Source organism: Engraulis encrasicolus, chromosome 5 (genome assembly GCF_034702125.1).
Source record: "Engraulis encrasicolus isolate BLACKSEA-1 chromosome 5, IST_EnEncr_1.0, whole genome shotgun sequence".
NCBI classification, from domain to species: domain Eukaryota; kingdom Metazoa; phylum Chordata; class Actinopteri; order Clupeiformes; family Engraulidae; genus Engraulis; species Engraulis encrasicolus.
In genome coordinates this window covers 50,704,295-50,724,294 of record NC_085861.1, presented here as the reverse complement: position 1 = coordinate 50,724,294, position 20,000 = coordinate 50,704,295, and the positions used below count along the sequence as shown (strand labels likewise).

The 20,000-nt window shown below is 44.1% G+C and overlaps 1 protein-coding gene across 1 annotated transcript; it reads left to right on the top strand.

Annotated features, from left to right (window-relative positions):
• Positions 1-1,968: 1,968 nt before the first annotated feature.
• On the top strand, positions 1,969-15,086 carry erfl1 (Ets2 repressor factor like 1). Its single transcript, XM_063198317.1, has 6 exons — positions 1,969-2,032; positions 4,247-4,481; positions 8,237-8,423; positions 11,409-11,538; positions 14,086-14,310; positions 14,392-15,086. Exons 1-6 carry the CDS (start codon positions 1,969-1,971, stop codon positions 15,084-15,086), a joined length of 1,536 nt encoding a protein of 511 aa, XP_063054387.1.
• Positions 15,087-20,000: the final 4,914 nt, after the last annotated feature.

The window sequence follows — 20,000 nt, the reverse complement described above, 5'->3', positions numbered from 1 at the left end:
TCTTCCATTCCAGCTTTGTAAGACACAACCCTTATGAAATGGTGATGCCAGCCCCAGACCAAAGCAGGCCATAGCAGACCAGTCCAGACCAGCTTAGATCCGCCTGCTTCTAACGTAGCCGGTGCTCCATACCAGAGTTGACATGTGAAAAATCTATTGAAGAAAAAAAGAAAGAAAGAAAGAAAGAAAGAAAGAAGAAAGAATGAAAATGAAGTGAAAGAAAACTGAGGCATTTTTTCTTTTTCTTTTTCTACTTTCTTTCTTTCTTTCTTTATGTCTTTCTTTCATTCACTTCTTTCACTTCACCTCCACCTCACTCCCTCTCTCTCTGTGAAAATGTTGCGCTAAATAATCTCAATTAAAATTAAATTAAATCTTTGTGTAACATTACAATATCACGGGGAGGTAGTTCGTTTTTTTTTTAGTAAGGTCATTAATACAATTGAAAAATGAAATGTTGTGTAATTGTTCATTTCTCCATCAAATATATCAACAGTTGGATATTATACAGTTGTTTGAATGTACTAGTACTGTAACTGCGCCATGTAATATGAACTAGGAGACTTTTAAAAAGAGCACAAAAAAGGAGAATAAAAAAACCTTTTCAAGTGTCGACAGCTCTACCTGTTTCAAAAACCAACTGTCGTCCGTCTGCCAGTAGATCTTTTCAGAAAGCGCTCACGAGCCTCTCTCTCTCTCTCTCTCTCTCTCTCTCTCTCTCTCTCTCTCTCTCACTCGCACACATACATGCACACACACACACACACACACACACACACACACACACACACACACACACACACACACACACACACACACACACACACACACACACAGACTCACACATGCACACACACGCACACGCACACACACACACGCACAAGGCCTTTTGATTGTGGCGGTTGGCTGGGTTTCGTTTGCTCTCGTTTCTCTGAGAAGAGAGAACACACAGACACTGTGGCTGACTGATCTTAGCCCATAGCCTGCGGTGTGTGCTGTGGTAGTCACTAGCGCTAGTACTAGTAGCGGAGGGCGCCCGGCTATCAAACGAAAGCAAAAGTGATTGATTTCACAGGCCGCTACAACGGCGTTGACCCGGCGACATTTAACACAGCGTCCGAGCGGCACTCGTAGGTAGTATACTGTGCGTAGGTTATGAACGACACTGTGAATTGGAGGGGAGGGGTGGGGTTGGATGTCGACAACTGTAACTGCTTCAGTTAGCTCCGTAATAGCATTGGCCCCTGTGACTTTGTACCCCACGACCTCCCCCTTGTCCCCCATCGCCCCCCATTCTAATGCACGACCCACGTCTCACACCATGTTCTACGCACACGCCACAAAACACCTTGGGACGTCTTTTACGCACTTGTGTTTTTCGTTTTCACCATGGACAGGCCAAACAACATGGCTGTGTGCGCACACCAAGCACAAGTGTAGGTATTTCTGAAACGACTTCTTCTTCTGCAACGTATAGTGAGTGAAGTGAGGGGATCTATGCGTTTAATGTGCATTTAATTGGTTGGAATTGGATGGAGGCAACGCTTTGTGATCATTTAAATTGCGCCGAGGCAGATTTAATGGTGTTGTTAACAGCTCGTATACGATGGGAATAAAATGTGAACCAGTTTGTTTTTGTGTGTGTGTGTGTGTGTGTGTGTGTGTGTGTGTGTGTGTGTGTGTGTGTGTACGTGCATGTGTGTGTGCATATGTGGATGTGCGCACGTGTGTGTGTGTGTATGTACGTTTGCGTGCTTGTCTGCTTGTGCATGCATGTGTATGAGTGTAAGTGTATGTGTGTGTGTGTGTGCACATGTGGACGTGCGCGCATGTGTGTGTTTGTGTGTGTGTGTGTGTGTGTGTGTGTTTGTCTTAGTGTGTGTGTGTGTATTTGTGTTTGTGTGCATGTGTGTGTGTGTGTGTAAATCATCTCTAAGCATGGTGTTGTGTTGTAGGTGTTGCGGAGGCATGGACTGCAACTGTGTGAGTGATCTGCTGCTCACTCCCCCTGTACCAGCACTCTGGACGCCAGGTGAGACTCTCTCTCTCTCTTTCTCACACACACACATACACACACACACACACAGACACATACATATAAAAACATTAACACACACATGCACACATGCGCGTGCGCGCACACACACACACACACACACATAAACACATAAACACACACATGCTCACGCGTGTACTCACACACACACACACACACACACACACACACACACACACACACACACACACACACACACACACACACACACACACACACACACACACACACACACACACACACACACACATTCACACATGTACACATTCATTCTGCTCGTTGATTCCGTCATTCAGTGTGTTAGTCACTCTCTCACCTCTATTTAGATCGAATGGCGGGGCTGTTGCAAGTGGCAAAGGGTAATGTTGACATGCATAACATCATATACACACATACACATACACTACATACAGTCTGATGACATTTTTTTATATCTAGGATGACAAAGGGTAATGTTGACATGCATAACATCATATACACACATGCATATACAGTACATGCACATACCTGTACAAAGGGTAATGTAAACATGCATACCATCATGTACACACATACACATACATACAGTCTGATGCCATTTTTATATCTAGGATGACAAAGGGTAATGTTGACATGCATAACATCATATACAGACATGCATATACAGTACATGCACATACCTGCACAAAGGGTAATGTAAACATGCATAACATCATGTACACACATGCACATACCTACAGTCTGATGCCATTTTTATATCTAGGATGACAAAGGCTAATGTTGAGATGTCCATAATATCCTCAGGGTGTCTACAGGTTTGACCAAGTCAAAATTAAGACATTTTAAGACTTTTCAATACCATTTTCCAAAATAAAATTAAGACCAACTCGCGGCGTTTACGGGTTTTAGCAAGTCAAAATTAAGACATTTTAAGACTTTTCAATACCATTTTCCAAATGGAATTAGGACCAACTCGCAAGATCATACACAGCTTCAAAAGAAGCACAAAAACCAATTGGTTATTTACATTAATGTAGCCGTTTGAAAACACAAAACTACACACAATGAAACTTTACACTAAATAAAATTCAATAATGCGTTCTAAATTTACACTACATGACTCAACTCCCGATTTCCGTCGCGAAGTTCATCACATGGCTGACAATTATTCCTCCCTAAATTAAGCTCCACAAATTTAAGACATTTGGGTTGAAAATTTAAGACAAAATAAGACTTTTCAAGGCCTTATTTGGCGAAAATGAAATTTAAGACTTTTTAAGACTTTTTAAGGACCCGCGGCCACCCTGTATCCTATACACACATGCACACACTGTCGTATACCATTTTTATATCTAGTAAGACAAAGGGTAATGTTGACATGCATAACATCATATACACACATGCACATACATACAGTCTGATGCCATTATTATATCTAGGATGACAAAGGATATTTTTGATATCCATAACATTATACACACATGCACATACACAGTCTGATGACATTTTTATATCAAGTATGACAAAGGCTAATGTGGCCATAACATCCCATAGGCTACGCACACATACACATAAATACAGCCTGATGTCATTTTTATATCTTGTTTTTATATCTTGCAAATCTTATCCAGGATGTCACCTGATGAGGAAGAACTTTGTGATGGAAACAAAAACATAGGCAATATAAATTTCTGAGTTCTGAATCACCTTACTGACTATGAAAAACAATTGTTATAGGTCTCTGGTTAAAAAAATAACAGCCATGTGATTTGTCAGTCTTTCAAATACGCTTTTTATGAACTGTATTTACATGTTTACACTAAATAGCTTGACATGACACACCAAAGGCCAACCAAGTATGAAAAGAAATCCCAGGCTGTTTTCCCCCGATAGGCTTTGATTCAGTTAGCTCAGCTAAGACAACACTCCCCCAGGCCTCTGGTGGTCGTACCATTAAACACCAGAGTCAGTCATCCTTTCAGTGCATCTGTCATCCAGACAGCCCTCCCCTTTAGCTAGACACACACACACACACACACACTCACAAACAAACACACACACACACAATGACACACACACACACGCACGCACGAACGCACACACGCACACACCACGTCACACACACACACACACACACTATGAAATACCACTAGCAGCACCACCAGCAGGCCTCATCTGCAGCCTCCCGCTTTCCTTCCTCCACCTCCCCAGGCTTCGCCTTCCCAGACTGGGCCTACAAGCCGGAGTCCAGCCCCGGCTCGCGGCAGATCCAGCTGTGGCACTTCATCCTGGAGCTGCTGCAGAAGGAGGAGTACCAGGGCGTGATCGCCTGGCAGGGGGACTACGGGGAGTTTGTCATCAAGGACCCGGACGAGGTGGCCCGGCTCTGGGGCATTCGCAAGTGCAAGCCCCACATGAACTATGACAAGCTGAGCAGAGCGCTGAGGTAAGTAAGCCACTCCACTCACTATGCCTCCCTGAGAGGGAGAGGCGTGTGTGTGTGTGTGTGTGTGTGTGTGTGTGTGTGTGTGTGTGTGTGTGTGTGTGTGTGTGTGTGTGTGTGTGTGTGTGTGTGTGTGTGTGTGTGTGTGTGTGTGTTTGTGTGCGTACATGAGTCTGTGTGTTTGTGTGTGTGTGCGTGCGTGCGTGCGTGCGTGCGTGTTTGTGTGTGTGTAACAATACCTGTTTACAGTTTTTCTCGATTGCCTACACACAATTTTCGGAATCGGTCTTCGAATTCTCAAAACTCTACACACAAATCTCCAAACCTCACACACAACGGGCCAAACTCTTCACTACCTCTGAAAAATGCACGTCTTGTCTCAAAACAATGTACTCTCTTCTAAAAACCTCATTTTGTCGTCAAATGACACACACAGACAGTCACTACAATACACATTTGTAGACCCATTAAAACACTGTTGGGCACAGGGTAAAACTAATTTCTCCCAGTAACTTGGGCTTTTTTTCCTGGATTGCATGGATACTGTGACATAAGTTCATGTGTGACATTCCCACAACACACAAACAGAAACAGAAAGATTTTTATGTTTTATGTTATGGCAGTTCCTTATTCTTAATAATGACCTAATGGACAAGCACATGGCTGAGTTCTTCAGAATAGGAAAAAGACATTGACCTTGACATTGACCTTGACCTTTTAAGGACTATACTGATACAAATAATCATAGTAATATCAGCAAATAACTCCTCATGCCATAATTGATCATTTGTCTCTCATTTTTACAATGGAAGTCTATTAACGTTCTTCAGAATTGCAAATTTGACCTTGGCAATGACCTTTTAAGGTCAAAATCACACATCATCCTCATGTAATTGTCAGAATTGAATTCCTCTCCAAAAAATGGTCAGAACTGATGTATGACACATATAAACAGTTTAAAAGTAAAAAAAAAAAAGACAGATATTTGTCATAGGCAATTGTGGCCATATTTGGCGGCCATATTGTGAAAAATCTGGCACTATGGTGGACGAGCACCTCCGTGATTTTTAATGTCTAGGAACCCACTAACTCAAATCCAGTGAGAAACGCCCTCAACTCAAAATTGCGAACGGGTCTACAGGGCTGGTCCAGGACTACAGTAACTTGGGCTTTTTTTGTTCTGGATTGCATGGATACTGTGACATAAGTTGGAAAAACTTCATTCCCACAACATACAAACAGAAACAGAAAGATTTTTATGTCTTTTTCACAAAAACAACACAAAGATAAACCCCACTGCCTATTTGGCAGTACAAAAAACCCATTACATTATTGTATAGCCTATTGCTATGAAAAAAAAAACCTCTATACTCAACTTGAAACACAGTAGAAACTTATTTTCTTCAGTGTTCTACTTACTAAAGAGGGTATTTTTCTGTAGTAAAATACTGAAATATTGTTTTGAGACTCGGAGTACACAGACGTGTATATATTTTACATATTTTTAAAAATATTTAAAAATTGCACTAATGTATTGTAAAATATTGGGTAACCACATGAAAGTTATGTCTTGTATAACATATTTTTGAGTTCATATTTTTGAGTTCAAAAACTAAACAAATGTGTTTTCTCCTTGCATCCACTCATTTTTCATCAATGTGACATGCAATGTGTGTCCTTATGGGGTGATGATTTCAGATTGTAAACCGGTATGAAGAGAGTTTGCCCATGTGATGAGGAAGTGAACATAGTATTACAGTTGATATAGTGTTGTGAATGACAGTGTGTTCCATGAGAAACCCAGTGTTTTTCCTTATGAAAATTGAGTGTAATCCAGAGAATTGTGTGTAATGGTGTGAAAAGAGTGTGTTTTAAAATTGGAATTTGAGTGTTAAGTAGGAATTGTGTTTAGTGTTCAGTGACATTGGTTAGGGGAGTTGGGAAATGGGTGAGATGTTCCGAGAATTGTGTGTGAAGTACCAGAACTTGTGTGGAGGCAATCGAGAAAAACTGTAAGTTCACTTATTTGCTTCTTATGATCACTCAACATTTATGTTTCGTTCATGTGTATTAGCACTGGTTGGACATCTTGTTGCCTGTTTTGTTTGTCTGCTTTGTTTTGTTTGTTCTGCATTTTGTTTACGCATCTCAGATTAAATAACAGGGGATCCATCTCCACTGCTTCCCTCTATCGTCAGCAGACATTGCCTGGTTGATATTGTGCACATGTGGTGTAATGAGTATTATTTAAACTTGTTGACTGCTTTGTTTGTGTGTTTGTCTGTTGTGTCTGTGCTGTGCTGTGTGCATTATGTTTGGGTTCATACACCTCAGACTTTAGCGGTTAAATTACAGACCGCGTTTTAAATTACAGAGATTCATCTTCACATAGTTTTTAGCCTGTCAACTGACCTTGGCATTCGATTAGACACATGAAGAGGCAAGCAGCGGTTTTCGGACTTTGGTGAAAAGAAAAAGGTGCTTCCTCCAGGATTGTCAATATTTTTCATTTTGCATCTTTGAACTTCTAAATGGAAGTTGAACAGCAGAACGGAGCCTCAATAGAGAGCAAAAAAAAAAGTCAATACGGCTTTCGGAATTAAGCCTATTTCAAATGGGCTCAAAAGTACCGCCACAAAAAAAAACTATATCAAGCATTGTGCCTTTTTTCTTTTTTAGTCTTATTTTCTTTTGCTTGTATTCCTTTAAAAAGAGGGTAAACTTATATACCAATAACTACAACACCAAAAAAAACCAGTCAGAAAATCAAACAGCCATACTTTTAGGCCAAAGTTGGCGTGTCAGGCATTCTACTGTGTTGCCTGTTCTCCTATTGACTCCTTTGTTTATGTAAATCATATGCAGGCCTATTCCTTCATCCCACTCCACCCCCACCCCCAGCACCCAGTGCACCCCTCCCTGCCCTCCTCTCCCCCTCTGCCCTCTCTGTAATGGGTGCTGTCGCTCCCGTCTAATTGTTATGAATTGGCCCGGGCCATAATTAGCCTCGTTGATTAGCCTCGCTTAATTGCTCAATTAAGGGACAGCCAACAATTGCCACGCAAGGCAAAAGGGAACAAATCATGGGTGGTGGCAGGGTGCTCTTTGTTGTTGTTTGTGCGTGTGTGTGTGTGTGTGTGTGTGCATGTGTGTGTGTGTGTGTGTGTGTGTGTGTGAGAGAGAGAGAGAGAGAGAGAGAGAGAGAGAGAGAGAGAGAGAGAGAGAGAGAGAGAGAGAGGGAGAGTGTGTGTGTGCTTGTGTCATCACAGAGGGAAAAAGAAAGGCTAAACGGACCAAAGGGCCCACAGGACAGATGGGCCCTATTTCCCTCTTTCGCCCCTCATCTTAAGAAGATTTGTAGCACACACTTTTTTTGTCTACCGCGGATGCTATTACCTATTATATTTACTGGAGATGTCAAATGTTGGCTTTGCCTCAGAATATGATTACAAACTATGGCGTTTCCACTTGGGTTTAAAGGTGATGGCGCTTTTGATCAGAGTTAGTAGACGTAGAATTACTCCTATAGATGCAATTGCAACACTATCGCATGGTTTCAACTTTGTAATATCAAACAGTTGTAATGACATATGTAAGAGTACTTCTACATCTACTTTATACAACTCTGCTTTTGATACCTTCCTCATGTAAAAGTCTTTGTCAAGCATACAACACGCAGCGCGCGGTGCCCTAACGTCATTGAACAATCTTGTTAACGCATACAGTAATAACTCTCCTCTGTTCCTCTTGTTTGACAGATACTACTACAACAAGCGCATCCTGCACAAAACGAAGGGCAAGCGCTTCACCTACAAGTTCAACTTCAGCAAGGTGGTGCTGGTCAACTACCCGCTGTTCGACATGGCCAGCTCGCCCTTCCTGCTGGCTCAGAACCACTTCAACGGAGGCTCCGCCGCGCCCGACTGCAGCCCGGTCACCCCAGAGGTACGCTAGCGAGGCCATGGCACGGCAGGCAGGGACACTGCGGTGGGCACACTCTGTGTGTGTGTGTGTGTGTGTGTGTGTGTGTGTGTGTGTGTGTGTGTGTGTGTGTGTGTGTGTGTGTGTGTGTGTGTGTGTGTGTGTGTGTGTGTGTGTGTGTGTGTGTGTGTGTGTGTGTGTGCACCAAGGCAACCAACAAAATCTGTGTGTGTGTGTGTGTGTGTGTGTGTGTGTGTGTGTGTGTGTGTGTGTGTGTGTGTGTGTGTGTGTGTGTGTGTGTGTGTGTGTGTGTGTGTGTGTGTGTGTGCACGCGCACGCAGCAAGGCAACCAGCAAAACCTATGCTAAAAATGGCACAAAGACAAGGATAGTCACTTGCCCTGGGAGAGAGAGAGAAATAGAGAGTCCTCGGAGAGATCCTTGTGTGAAAGATCCTTGTGAAGGCGATGAATATTTACACGTCCATACAGTAGTTTTTATTCTGACACCGAGAGCAGTTCTCACACAGACACGGCACACAGTGCTTCAGTTCACGGTGCCTCTCAACTTTAGGACTCTATTTGATCTCATCTCATCTCCCTGCCCTTACCCACCACATGTACTTTTGATGTTCCTCTCGATTAAGACACCCCGCTGTTCATTCCCCATGTTGACAAGAGAAATACCATCCCATCTCCATTTTTCCGCCATATTTTATTCACTCTCTCTAATGGTTGCGTAACAGGTATTGGTGTTCTGTCATTATACACCCTGAGCAGTTTTGTTATTCACCTCTAGCTGAAATAATGCTCCTCTGTTCACGGCACGCCAGAGGCAGACGATAAATAAAAATGTCCTTATATTATAGAAGATTATGGCGCAAGCGGGAAGGCTTTATTCAATGGCAATACATATTTCAGGGTTTTTTTGATGAAGCTCTTTTGTTTCTCGTTGGAAAGGGAATGATTCATTCTTAATCTCCGATGGCAGGATTGAGGCCTGATGAAGTCAGTTTGACTTCTTTTGGGGGTTCATTTCCAAAGCAGGGGTGTTTTCTGGGTGTCTGTGGCGTATATAAGGAGGGCGTTTGAGTCTGTCTTTGGTCTATAGGGAAGGGTTTTGTGTGTTTATCGTGCCTTTCTAGCCGAGATATGTTAAAAAAAAGAAACGGATCCTGTGACAGTGTTGAGAGGGAAAGCTCATGTAAATGAGGCAATGAGTGAAGGAGAAGGAGGAAAGTCAGGAGACGGAGTTAAGTGTCCTTAAAACAAAAGAGAGAGACGTTATCCCTCCATGACACCCTCTCTCTCTCTCTCTCTCTCTTTCTCTCTCTCTCTCTCTCTCTCTCTCTCTCTCTCTCTCTCTCTCTCTCTCTCTCTCTCTCTCCCTCTCTCTTTCTCTCTTTCTCTCTCTCTCTGACTGTCTGTCTCTCTCTATCGTCTGGCACGGCACACACACCCCAACCAACCCACCCCTGTCATCGATTGGATTTGAAAGAAATGAAAGTGGCGAACGGGGGTACTACAGATCAATGGGCGGTAATTAATGCAGGTTTGTTAAGAGCAATCCAGATCACGCTGCTTTGGAAGTACAGTCCCGCCTTTCAAACTCAAGAGCTGAGAAGTGACAGAAATTATTGATCCCAACCCCTCAGCATGCAGAAGGAGGGCAGGAAAAAAAGAGGAGACAAAATCTCCGCCGTGTGTGTGTGTGCGTGTGTGTGCGTGTGTTTGTGTGTGTGTGTGTGTGTGTGTGTGTGTGTGTGTGTGTGTGTGTGTGTGTGTGTGTGTGTTAGTGTGTGTGTGTGTGTGTTAGTGTGTGTGTGTGTGTGTGTGTGTGTGTGTGTGTGTGTGTGTGAGTGACTGTGTGACTGTGTGTGTGTGTGTGTGTGTGTGTGTGTGTCTCTAGCTCTCTATCTCCCGTGGGAGTCCCCCCCACCACCACCACCACCGTCACCCCGCTCCTCCTGCGACGACTTTGCCGTTTCCTTTATCAGGGTCCCGATCCTCCCTCCCACGTTCCTAAGCCTCCGCTCCTTGTAGCTCCTCTCCTTCCCCTTCAGGACGTTCCCCTTGACTTCTTGTCAGGGACGGCTTTGTTATTTCTTTTTCTTTTTTTTTTCGGTAGTAGTTTTTTGGCTCTCTGATCAGTGGGGGGACCTTGACGCGTGTGTGACAGGGTGACTCAGAGGCAGGGTCTGTGACTGGTCTTTGACTTAAGTCAGAAGTGTGACTTTTTTAGGGGGACTTAAGTTCTTGTCAGTGGCAGGTGTTAAAGATCCCCCACCAACCCACCCACCCACACTCATCATGTTGTCATTGGGGTTAGGATTTCCACCTGATTTCCACCCTTCCCTGTCGAATACACAGTATCCCACCCAGAGCCTGTCCCTGTCTCGTTGTCTCACAAAGTCACAATGTGAGATCTTTCCAATCCACTGGAAACTAGAAATCGACTGTACAATGTAAGACTTTAGTAAAGCCTTGTGCTTTTTACATTGACACTATATTACCCATACTGGCACAACATTAGTTCAGATAGTTCAACGATTCCAGAACATATATAACAAATCTAATTGCAGTATTCTCAAGATAGCTTGTGTGTGGGAATAAAATCTACACTTGTATTTTCACATTAGTTCCTGAAATCCTTCTTGTGTGAAAGTTTGCTGGAAAATATGTGGCTTGAAGTGTCTCATGTGAAAATGTTCTTTTCTCCTTTTTTCACATCCCTTTCTCTACACTTCCTTTATCTTTCTTTCTTTCTTTCTTTCTTTCTTTCTTTCTTTCTTTCTTTCTTTCTTTCTTTCTTTCTTTCTTTCTTTCTTTCTTTCTTTCTTTCTTTCTTTCTTTCTTTCTTTCTTTCTGCATACCACCTCTCGTCTTCTTTTCCTCTTTTGAATGTCTTCTTTCATCTTCTTTTCTTATCATATTCTCCTCATCTTTTCTCTCCTATTCCTCTCTCTCTCTGCATATCCCAATCCATCCTTCTCTCCTCTGCTCCTGTATAGACGCTGCAGTCGCTGTTCCCTCGCCTGCCAGAGGCCAGCCGCGGCGGCTCGCTGTTCGAGCGCTCTGGAGGGGCCCCGGGGCCCGAAGGGGACAAGCTGCGCCTGGACGCCTTCCCGTTCCTCGGCTCAGGTGTGGGAGCAAGGGAGAGGAGAGAGGCTATTCTTGAGAGGGTAGTTCCGGCCTTGGCGGCAGGTGTGTGGTTGGTAACCTTGAGCTGGGAGGGAGGGCTGGACTGGCCATCTGGCATAGCAGGCATTTCCCGGTTGGACCCGCACCCTCATGGCCCCCTGTTTTCAGAAATGTAAAAAAACTATTTTAAAAGATTGTTTTGTTTTTTACATTGACAATAGGGCCCCACAAGGGTGTGGGTCCCACCGGTGAGTCAGTTCTGAGCCGCTAATTATGACGGGGGGGCTTAAAGCCAAAAGTGCCTGGGCCCTATTTCTCCCCCAGTCCAGCCCTGGCTGGGAGGGAGGACAGAAGGCCAGATGGACAGACAGACGGAGGGAGGGATGGATGGAGGGAGGGACGGAAAGGAAGGGAAGAGAAGGAGCAGGAGGACTGGATGGGTAGTTTTGTCTTGGACCCTGAGAAGAGAAACAGAGAAGTGAATTGATGGAGAAAGAGAGAGGCGGAAAGGAGGCAGTGAAAGAGAGAGGGAAACAATGGCAAAGGGAGAAGGAGGAAGAGAGGGAAAGTGATAGGGGAAAGGGAACAGGTAGAGAAAGAGAAAGAGAAAGACAGAGAGAGCGCGAGACATTGAGAGAGAAAAATGAAAGCGAGAGCATGAGAGAAAAGAGAAAAAGAAGGTAAAGGAAAAGGAAGAAGGTGAAGGAAGTGAGTGAGCAAGAGCAGGAAGAGAGAAGAGAGAGAGAGCGAGCGGATGACAGAGGATATAGATATTGCAGGTGAGACTTCAGAGAGATGTCGAGGAGGAGAGTTGCAGAGTTAAAAAGGTGAGAGACAGGAAGTAGATCTTGTGATCCTGCGGTACTGCCCTGATGATAAACGCCACAACGCCGATTTACATTCTCCTTCCTTCTCGCCTTTCTCTGGCAGAGATAGGGCCCTTCCCCTAACTTACTCTGTGTGTGTGTGTGTGTGTGTGTGTGTGTGTGTGTGTGTGTGTGTGTGTGTGTGTGTGTGTGTGTGTGTGTGTGTGTGTTGTGTTGTGTTGTGTTGTGTTGTGTTGTGTTGTCAGCAGGGTTGCACAGTCTCCTGTGCTCCACTTCTTTGTCTCTCTCTGTGATCACTTGGTACAGTCAAGGAGAATAGCTGAAAACATGAGTGTGTGTGTGTGTGTGTGTGTGTGTGTGTGTGTGTGTGTGTGTGTGTGTGTGTGTGTGTGTGTGTGTGTGTGTGTGTGTGTGTGTGTGTGTGTGTGTGCGCATGTGTGCGTGCGTGCGTGCGTGCGTGCGTGCGTGCGTGCGTGCGTGTGTGGTGTGTGTGTATTCGAGGTGTTGTGTGCAACCTGCAGCACACCCCCACCCCTGCTGTGCGGGCGCGCACACACACACACACACACACACACACACACACACACAGACACACGCACCCACACACACACACGCACACATCTTCACACAGACCCTCTGTTTGTCCTCGGGTCCTATTCCTCGCTCTCTCCCTGTTCTCCTTCCCCTGTGCCCCCCTGTCCTAATCCCTTCCCAGGCAGGAAGGCCCTAATTGAGGGTGCAGGCTTCAGTTTGTGGCCTGTGGGCGCCCATTACTGTGTTTTCATAAGCAAGTGAGGCCTGCCTGCCTGACTGATTCAATATTCATGTGTCTGCCAGCTACTCCAGGGCCAACACACACACACACACACACACACACACACACACACACACACACACACACACACACACACACACACACACACACACACACACACACACACACACACACACACACACACACACACACACACTGTAGCACTGTCAAATTAGGCCTGCATAGCAAATAACAGAGAGAGAGAGAGAGAGAGAGAGAGAGAGAGAGAGAGAGAGAGAGAGAGAGAGAGAGAGAGAGAGAGAGATGGCAAAAGACAGAGAGAAAGAGAGGGTAAAGGAGACATAGAAAGAGAGAGGAGTAGCAGGAGTAAAGAGGAAGAGAGGAGGAGGAGGAGGAGTACGAGAAGAGACAGATGTGAGCATGGCGAAGAATAGAGGAGAGGAGCGAATAGGGAGTTCTGGATATGGGAAGAGTTGTTTTGTACAGACGGCGAAAAACATGGCACCTACAGAATGCGTTATTACACAGCATGAAGCAACAGCTCACCGCACAGCACAGTAGGAGCAGTTGTACCTCCTCCCAAAACGAACATATACCAACTGCAACTTTTAATTGGTAAATAAAAAAACAAGACTTGTTGATCTATATTCAGCGTCATTTTTTTAATGCTATGCGCCGCCGAAGTGAATGAACAGACAAGGCGTGCGCAAATGGAAAAATATAATTGAACTGAGTGAGCAAAAATTCTGGGATTGAGTCTCGCTGTAGTTAGCAATGCTGTTTTTTTTTAGGTCTCTCTAATTAGGGGAGGTGGAAAATTGAATAATGCAAATCTAATCAGGCAGAGTGCAGAGATGTTACTAACACTGTCTCTCCATCTCTCGCTCTCTTTCTCTCTCTCCTTCTCTCTCTTCTCTCTGTCTTTTTCTGCCTGTCTTCCCCCAGGGGCTCCTTGTTACTCCAAGCCTCCGTCCCTGTTGGGCCCTTACCCCCGTAACCCCCCTTTCGACTACCCGTGGGGCTTTAACCCCTACCTCCCAGGGGCCTTCTCACTCAACAACTGCCCTAAACTGCCCCCTGGCTCCCTCTACCCCTCCCACTTCTACCCCAACCCGCTGCAGACCAGCCTGTCCCAGCTGCCGCACCCTTTCTCCTCGCTCCTGCCCCCGGGTGACACGGAGGCGGCGGCAGCAGCAGCAGCAGAGAGGGAAAGGGGCGGCGCCCAGTCCGCGGGGACCAATGGCGCGGCAGGAGCAGCAGCAGGAGCAGGAGCAGGAGGAGCAGCAGGAGGAGGAGGAGGAGGAGGAGGAGGCCAGCCGCCGAGGCTGTGCCTCCCGCCGTACCCGGGGAGCCAGGCCTTGGGCCGGACTGAGCTGGGGAGTGCACTGGGCGAGAGAGGGGAGAGAGGGGAGGCCACCCTGCCTGGCCCCGGTGGAGCTTTCGGACTGGGGCCTGGAGGGCTGGGGTTGGGGCTGGGGCTGGGGCTGGGAGGGGTCGGCCTGGGAGGGTTGGGCGGGAGGCAGAGCCCGCTGGAGAGGCGCAGCAGCAGCGGAGGAGGAGGTGGCGGCGGAGGAGGTGGAGGAGGGGTGAAGCAGGACCCCGAGTCGGACTCCGACCTGGAGATCACGGACCTGAGCGACTGCAGCTCGGACAACGAGGCGGACTTCGGCCTGACGAAGAGCAGTGGCCCGCGCCTAGACCTCCTCCGCCCCCAGGGGCTGGACCTCAAGGCTGCAGGAGGGGTGGCCAGCATCCTGCCCCCCCTGCTGTCCTCCTTGCCCCCGCCCGCGTCTCCTCACCCCCTGAAGAGCCTGGTGCCCCTGACTCCTCCTCCCTCCTCCCTGCCCCCTGCCCTGGCCCCGTCCCTGCCGTCCTCCCTCTCTCCCTCCATCACGCTGGTCGACCGGCACAGAGAGACAGAGACTCTCAAGATGGCCCACAGTTAATAAACTGTCCTCGCTTCTAGTCCGCTCACACACACACTCTCCATCTTCAACAAAAGAACACATCCATCTCTACTTTCATGTTGACTCTTGTTTTTCGTTCTTGGTTTCATTTACTTTCTCATTTACGTTTTCTGTTTTGAAAATATACGGTTGCCATGTTTTATTACGCGCTCTCTGTATTGTTACTATTTATTATTTATTTCATGTGTTATTATTTTTATGTGTGGTTTGCTTCTCCTCTCCCTCGGTAGTGTTGTGCCGTATACCGTCACGTATTCTGTCCAATCCGTTTTGACATTTCTCTCCTTTTTCATTTCAGAGTTATTTAAATTCACCGCGCAAAACGAGCAACACCGATATCGCATCCTGTGAAAATCCCACGCGTAATGAAAATGTAGCAAGCAAGCACGTGAAGCACCTTGAAATAACCCATGAAGCGAAATGGTAATGGTTACGGCTGAAAAAGACTAACATTTGTCTTCACATTATTTTTCCGTGGTAGTGCATTTCATGAAAGGCACTCAGCCGACACGACTATGGCCATTTTTGGAGTGCTTCTGTGCCATGTAGTTGAATTGCACATTGTACAGAAATCCCACCCCATTTTTTCTTTCGTTTCAAGCAATTTTACAATGGGTTTAATTGGTTATTTGGATAAAGGCCACTGCTTCAGAAGCAGGCAAATTGCACCAACTACCATATCTTGGTGAATGTATTGTATACAACTGTTGCATTAACTGCACTCAACAGTGAATGAGAAGATGCAATAAAAGACAATAACAAAACAGTATTAAAGGGGTAGTGCTATAGTGCTGCAATAAAGCATTTGTACATGTAGTGTTTTTGTTTTGTTTGGTTTTGTTTTCTAAAGACAGCGAGGTGTTTTAAAAACCCTGTCAAACATTGCCACCTAGTGACACATTTTAGTTTCTGCAGGTGGGAAAGGAATACAGAACGTGCTGGAAAGGAGCAAGATGTATTTCATATCCCATGGCATTTTTAGTCATTACATTTATTGTAATTGATAAACTATATTTGGATGTATATCAGGCATTTATTTATGATGACTCATGGTCATGCGCCATTTTTAAGTCTACCTTGCATTGTATGTGAACTTGTCTGTGTGTAGTTTTGTCTTGAAAATTGGCACAGAAATGGGGAGAAACAGAGTGAACAAGTATCAAAGAATTTGTATCTATATTTCAATGTATATATTTTAATATTGTGTACATTGCATTTAATTATTATGTCTATTATAACAGATAGGTGTATTGATGTGAGTTCTGTATTTACATAAAAAAAAATATTTGTAAAACGATAAATATTGGTGTATCATGACATGATGTAACAAGATGGCAGAGTAACCGGTGCTCTGCTGTTCTTTTTTATTTAAATAACTCTTTTAATTTATTTGTTTATTTATTTTTAATGAGGAAAGAGACAGTGTTTGGACCGAGAATTGTAGAATAATTCCCTCTCTCTCCCCCTTCACCTTCTGCTTAATTGTGCCCTTTGGTCATGTCTCCAGATGCTTTGAGAGGAACCGCACTGTTGAAACACACACACACTCACACACACGCACGCACACACACACACGCACACACACACACACACACACACACACACACACACACACACACACACACACACACACACACACACACACACACGCTCATACAGTATACACACACACGCACACACACTCACACACACACACACACACACACACACAAACACACACACGCACGCTTGCACGCACACACACGCACGCACGCACACACACACACACACACACACACACACACACACACACACACACGCTCATACACTATACACACACACGCGCACACACTCACACACACACACACACACACACACACACACACACACACACACACACACACACACACACACACACACACACACACACACACACACACACACACACACACACACACACACACACACACACACACACGCTCATACACTACACACACACACACACACACACACACACACACACACACACACACACACACACTTGCGCGTGCCTCTAGCTCCATTCGTTTTTTACGATTCTCCTCCCATGGTGCTGTGTTGTGCCGTTAGTCAAGATGTGTATAAATATTGGTTGCCGCTCATTCATTTAAAGAAAAAACAATACTACAAGTTAAAAATCAATATTTTTTATTTGTTTTGTTTAATTTTGACTGACTCAAGTGCACCAGTGCCTCTTTCTTTTTCTTTCTTTTTCCTCCCCAAAATAAAAAAAGTCTTAGTGTACAATGACTGCATTGCATTCAGCACAAAGAAAGAACGAGGCATATTCGAAAGACAGTTGATTTGTACATTCCAATAATTCCCTCATTGTGTCTAGGTAGTCTGAGAATTGATACAAGGCCATCCCGTTTCCCTTCCATTCTTAAATGTACAGTATTAGTACATTAATGTAAATATACTTTTCTTTGTGTATTTGTGTGAACACATCAGGATAAATTTTGCCATTGCAGTGAAATTATGAGTCTTCTGCCTTTTTTGTTTGTTTTATTGTAAAGATGAACAATGGGAAATGAACATTAAAAAATTCAAATGATATCTTCAAAAAGCAATAAAGGTTATTCTGGAGGTAACTGGTGTGTCTGATGTAAATGTCTACTGTGGAACCAAAAGCAATTAAATATCAAATTCTTCAAAATATTTAAAATCTCAAGACATGTCCCCTGTACATTTTCTGTTACCGGAATGACATTCCCCATGTCATAATAGGCTATTACTAAAGACATTTGTCTAGCATCCGCTAAACACTTAGTCATAAGATAAGATAACATAAGATAAAGACAAAGATGAGATAAAACTGTATAGGCCTACTGTTTTGTGTACTGTCCACATGATAGAAATGTGTATTTTGGTGTGGCTCCTGTCATTCGCCCAGACATTTAACAAGACAAGACAATGGTGGAGGGTAGTGCTGGTAATGGTAGCTGGTAATATTCATTTTATGTTGAGTATAGGGCTACAGTAAACAGGATGAAGGATTTCTTGTATTTGTTTTTAATGTACTAGTGATGCATTGACGCGCCAACCTGAAGGAATCAGTTGGCATGAGTGATAGAGGGGGTGAAAAGGGTCCTCTGTGATCAAGTTGGCTTCCTGATCCCTACACCGCTATAGATTTAGGAAGGGTGAAGGGGAGCCGGTAATTTTCATAGACTGATTTACTATGCGCTTATGTTTGTTTTTTTTTGTCTAATGCCAATAAAGTTGACATACACAGACATACTAGCACAACAACAAAGACAAAAGACAAAAAAACATTGTAGCCTGTAGATTAAAAAAAAATACTGCCACTAACATAAAATTATTTTAAAAGTACTCTATACAGTAGGCCTATCCTGTACTGTAAATACACCTTTTGCCTTTTTTGAATGAATTAATGCATTAATTCAGTACTGTAGTAGGCTAATTAAATGTGCATTGTGCAGGATGGACAAAACACGATACAACTATGCTGCTCAATGAAACTGTTTTGCCTATTTCCAAATTTGATCTTTTCATGATTATTTAATAAATTATTAACTAATGTTTAATGGTATGACAAATGTAAGTTTTGCTGCTAAAAATGTCCATTTATGGAAATTCAAAATGGCGGACATGGTGAAGATCCACCTATTCATGTATGAAAAGTGCAATTTAACATAATGAACATAATGAACACTTAGAATTTGATGGAGGTGATTTGTGAAAAAGGTAACGTAACATTTGTGAATGGGCAGCATGAATTCTAAAAAAATATAACACAGTGCCCCTTTAAGTCAATTCTAAACGGTAGGCCTATTCCACTCGTGGAACGGTGCATAGCCTATTATGAGACTACAGAAAAAACAAAGGTGTAAGGATGAAGACAGCTTTGTGGTTGTGATGACTGCAGGTGTTGATTAAGTGTGGAGAGAAAGTGGTATCACACATACCATTCAAATGGTGGGTGAGGAAACAGGTTTGTATGCAAAATCAGCTCAGTTTTGAAGCTATCGGCAATCTACCACCAAAGCTCCTATTGCCTTTAGTTCTTCTCATTGTACAGAGCAGATGGGGCTAAAATACATCAGTCAGATGACTACCAAGCCAACGTGAGGTGGCAGCTGGATTCTTTTATGACAGCAGGAAGGTATCCAGGGGCAGCAGCTGACCTGCTATACCGGGGCATAGTAGGGCACCGAGAGATAATGTAATAACATGTTTGCAGTTATTTATTTTGAAAAGCTTGTAAATCAATTCTATTATTACAAGTAGCGCTGTTTTGTGCACATTCTGTAGATTATCCATATGCTAAACTTGAGCTAAATTCCAAGGTAGCAAGGTTGATGTTCTTTTTGTGAAACTCATAGGCCTACTGGGACACAGCAAATCAATACACAGGCACGTGCCCCTGTAAAATAGGTCCGGCGACACCCCTGGGTAGTTCCTTTTAAGTCTAGCACAAGTGTCCATAGTCAAATCACGTCTACTCAGATTCAGATGGGGAGCATGATGACACAGGTCAGCTCTGTACCGCCACCTCTTTCTTGCCATACAGCAGTCTGTCTCCAATTATTTTTCTTCAAGGGCCAAATTATGTAGAGCTGCGGGCCAAACCAACACTCCAAACCAATGAGAAACAATATGGATGTCTGGACAGAGAACAAATTTCGCTGTTACGTTTTCGCTTCTTGTCAATGTATGTTGTGTTTGTTTGGAGATCAAGGCCATACAGTGTCTTTCAGGACATGCTGATGAGATATTCATTAAAAATAACATAATATAATATAATAATATAAACCAGATTTGTATAGCACAGCATCACACAAGGCATGACGCTCAAAGTGCTTAACAAATGGATAAACAACAAGGTTAAAATAAAAAAATAATGGAGTGAGG